At 43.6% G+C, this 4,393-nt stretch overlaps 1 protein-coding gene across 1 annotated transcript in view; it reads right to left on the minus strand.

The window, feature by feature from the left end:
• Chsy1 (chondroitin sulfate synthase 1) overlaps positions 1-694 on the minus strand; it is a 78,532-nt gene extending 77,838 nt beyond the window's left edge. Inside the window, exon 1 of the mRNA XM_048790146.1 lies at positions 211-694. Within this exon, the coding sequence (XP_048646103.1) occupies positions 211-694 (484 nt within the window). The remainder of the gene's footprint in view (positions 1-210) is intronic.
• Between the last annotated feature and the right edge of the window lie 3,699 nt (positions 695-4,393).

Genomic DNA, 4,393 nt, shown 5'->3' on the forward strand with positions numbered 1-4,393 from the left:
GCCGTCGCAGCTGCACATCCTCCGGCTTAGCTCGCCATTGCAACAGAAGCCCCTCACGTCACGCACAGCGCGTTATGAAGCGGCTCCGGCGGCTGCGAACCGTGGCCCCTCTCGGGATCCGTCCGCGCCGAGCGATTGGCGCAAAAGTGAATGGGGGGCGGTTCACGTGGCCAAAGTTTGATCAAAAAAAATAAAATTAAAAAAGCCTACGCGCCCCGCCCGCCGGTGCGGTTTGCGGCCGGGCGGAGGGGGCGTGGGGCTGCGTCTGCCCTAGAGCTGCAGGCCTATTCAAATGCCGGCTCCAGCAGCCCGTTATCCGCGCCGGCGGCCACGCCCCCGCCGGCCCGCAGGCTGACTGCGCCGGGTGGGAGAACTCGCCTCCGTGGGCGCCACCGCGGGCAGTCCGTTTGAGCACCTGGGCGTCGCTAATGGACATCTCCCGGGCGAGTTTTGCAGAAGGGGCTTCTTGGCCGCAAACTACACGAACCGCACGTTCCTCGCTCCTACACTGTCCTCGGATAAACCCCACTGCCGCGCCCTGCCCGTCAGCCCGGCTGACCTCCCTGCTCCTTTGCCTGCGTCGCCCCATCCACACTGTATCTTTGTTCCCGCCGTCTTGTGGGCAGGAACCGGCACGTATAGAATCAACAGCTGGGGAGCCGTTTGGGACGTGCAGGCTTGGAGAGTTAACCATGAATTCAGTTACCTTGAAAGAAAGAAGGGAGGGAGGGAGGAAGGAGCCACACTTTGTGCACAAGCTCTTCATACAGTACTAGCATTTAGTAGATGTTGAAGAAAAGGCAGAAGATGTTAATACTCTGAGCAACAAATCACTACCATGGGGCAGATAGCTATGGGGGCAGATAGCTGATTAGCATCGTTCATCTGAGTCTTTGTCAATATTTTAATAGTTAATTTACAAAAAGGGTCCTGGATTTCTGAAGACAGGTTTTGGGTACCTGCTCCTCTACGCTAGATTTTAAATTTTATACATTTCCTTTATGAAAACTCAGTTAAAGCTACAGAAACAGAGAACGTGACAATTCAACAAATGTTTCTAAGTATCAGTCCTGTTACTTAGTCGCCAATATATTATCGGGGTTTCATAATGAAATTCTCTAAGAGCAAAGTATTTTTTAATACCTTTATTTTGTTTTTATGTGGCGCTGAGGATCAAACCCAGTGTCTCATGCATGCTAGGCAAGCATTCTATCTCTAAGCCACAACCCCAGCCCCAAGAGCAAAGTATTTCTTGGGCCTGAGGGACTCTCATTTAATTAAGTGAACCCAGCAATTCGAGACAGAAACTAAGCATATTTGGGGGTAATCATTGAGTCTCTCTTCATTACTAATAAGACCAAATAACTGAGATATTAACATGGTTTAAAATACCAAGCTGTGAGAAATGCAGTCACTTTCTTTTTAACCAAATGGTGGTCACTCTTGTTTCTTCTTTGGAGTACTACTACTTTCTTAGACTTCTGTGATTTATGTCAAAAATAGTTCATTACTCACCTCCCCACACTCCCTCCTAAGAAGTGATCCACATCCAAAAATAAAATACAATTATGCAGTGAATACAGGATTCCAGCAATGGTCTTGAGAAAAATACAGAACATACAACCATGAATTACAGGCTCAAAAACCATCGAAAGAGGTTTCCAGTAAGACCATAAACCACAAATGCTGGGGAATCAGCAGAGCCCCCCAAATTCAGCAACAGCCCCATAATTCAAAATGATTTATGTAAGACATCAATATGGCAAGTTGCAGGCCTGTAGACATTCAATTTCATGACATAGTCAATGATTTCATAACCTGCTTTGGACATGTCTTTATTTCCTCTCCTAAACTAAAATCCAATAAAAAGTACAGAAACATGTGAAGGGAATAATATTTTGTCTTCCACAACTTCCCAATTCCTAGAAATCCCTGGATTCCTAGGTTCACATTCGGCCTCACCTACAGGTTCAATAGTGGAGGCCCTGGAAGCTCCTCACTCACAAGTCTCCTCACATTAATTTATTTTTAAAGATAGGGAGAAGACTGGTTGTTAATATTTTGTAGGTGTTTCACCACAGTACATTAAGAAAAGTGTAATGATGTTTGTTGGGTTCTTGATTAACAGCACTGGGAACCTTTTTTTGATATTTTGGAGGTCATTGACTGCAAAATAGGAGTGGTGTTAACCATAATCAGATACAGGCCCACATACAAGGGAAACCTGAACTGTGAGCATATTCCATGAAAACTCCTAATGGCACCTGAGAGGCGGCTAGTGCTGGATGGGGGGATCAGGAGCCTGGGATGGGCTCTGACTTCTAAACAGAGTCCCATTTAACCAAGCTCAAAGAGTTTTCAGGGTCTGACAGTCTCCTTTTCTTTAAATGTATCTTTCCAACAGATCCAGTTAAAGTCTCCTGGTAGTGGGTCTAGACTGATATTGAGAAATTCATTTTAAAATGTTGGATCATCCACTTCCTTTCTGTTTGCATGTCTGTGATTCTCTGACACATAATTAAAATTCACCTCTACCTACATGACTGAACATTTTCTCACAAATTGCAACTTTGTTTCCACACGAAATACATTTTTTTCCCCTGCTGCTAATACATTGAATGCCTGTTGCAGGTATAACATTTCGTGTAATTTGCAGCAATTTCTTGGAAACTCTTGGTAAATACCTCAATTGTTTATTGGCAGCAAGCCTTGAACAACTGACAGAGTTCCCTGTAAGGGCTTCTTGAAAAACACAGTGTCTGGACTTGAGCCTCAAAAGAGGGTCCCTGGAAAAAAATGGTAATAATTTAAAAAAAAAAAAACTTTTAGAACTGCCTCTTTTAAGAAACAGTGAATTCTGAGAGTTGTAATAATCCATCCTTTCAGAAGGTTCTCTTCACTGCCTGCAAAGATTATCTGTAATGACCACTTTACTAATATTACCACTTAACCTCTATTAACCCAATAAAATTTTGCTTCATTATTAACATTGCTATTAAATTGTCGGGCAAGATCCTCATTACCTTTTTAATTTTTTCAATTTTTCCTTCTAGTTGCAGCATTTCCAGTCAGAGACAGGAAAGGGCAAGTGATTATGGGTTTTACTCTGGCTTCTCTCTCTGGAACATTCTTCAGTGTTTCATGCTTCCTTGTTCTGCCTATCGTCTTTGTGCATCATCAGTGTGTTTCTCACACAAGCATGTGTGCATGTGAACATGTATATTATGACAGAGCCAGAAAGAAAAAATTGAGCACAATTCTGCACACTGGCCCGGTGAGATGTAATCTTACTAACTAGAAACGGCTGCCGCCAGCACAGGCACTCTTGGGAAACAGCCTAAATGTTCTTTGAGAGATAACCTCCTTGCTGTGGCCGAGGACAGTTTGCTTCTAGCCTAAGACTTAATCCTTATGTCACAAAGAAGTTTGACTTTCCCATCTGTTGCCAAGAAATGCCATGAATCTTTATAGCAGGGTCAGAATTTCTGCAGCTGGAGGGTTTGCACAAAGACATAGCTTTCATCCACAGGAAGGACACCCCCCTCCTTCACACCTGAACCCTGGTGCTGGTCAGCTGGCCAGCATGGCCACCTGAGGGCTAACCACAGTCGGGGTCAGGTCTTGCAGAGACATTCCAGATGTGTAGCTCAAACCCTCTTTGTTTTACTCAAAGCTTAATGAAGCATCAAATCACTTTGAATTCAAGCTGCAGAAGAAGGTTTAAGCTACTAATTGAGACAGCAGCAATTCAAATACACAAACACCTAAAGTAAAATGCAAGGATAAAAGAACATTTCATCATAGCACCCATTAAATCACCCCCCAGTGCTTCCCTGATCCTTTGCACACCCTGTTATTCCGATATCATGCCAGCACTAGGGTCATGAATACTCTTATCACTCATCTGATGGTTGATAAGGGCTGTTAGCCAGCCTGGCAATGAAGGGCTCTCTAGGAATTCACACTAAGAAAGGTATGATGAAGCATTCTGTCATGCAGTCTGTACAACTTGTTTGGAGGGCATTTTATCATCATTAGCAATTTCAAGTGCATTAAATTTAGAGCCCACTTCTGAGAATTTATCCTCCAGCCATACCAGTACAAAATGACACTTGTACAAGGTTGTTCTCTGTGATTGTGTGTGGAATGAATAAATAAACTATGGACTAGCCTTTGGAAAATGAAATGCAGGTGTTTCTCTATTTATGAAGAAGATATGTCCTAAAAAATCCTATCATTGGTTGAAAATATTATAGGTGGAAAATGCATTGAATACACCTAACCTACAGGACTTCACAGCTTAACAACGTGGCACACTATGCAGTGTCACTTGTTTCCCCTCCTAATGGTGTGGCTGACTGGAAACAGCAGCTCCCAGCATCTTGAGAGAGGA

This window comes from Marmota marmota, unplaced genomic scaffold (assembly GCF_001458135.2).
Source record: "Marmota marmota marmota unplaced genomic scaffold, marMar, whole genome shotgun sequence".
Taxonomy (NCBI): domain Eukaryota; kingdom Metazoa; phylum Chordata; class Mammalia; order Rodentia; family Sciuridae; genus Marmota; species Marmota marmota.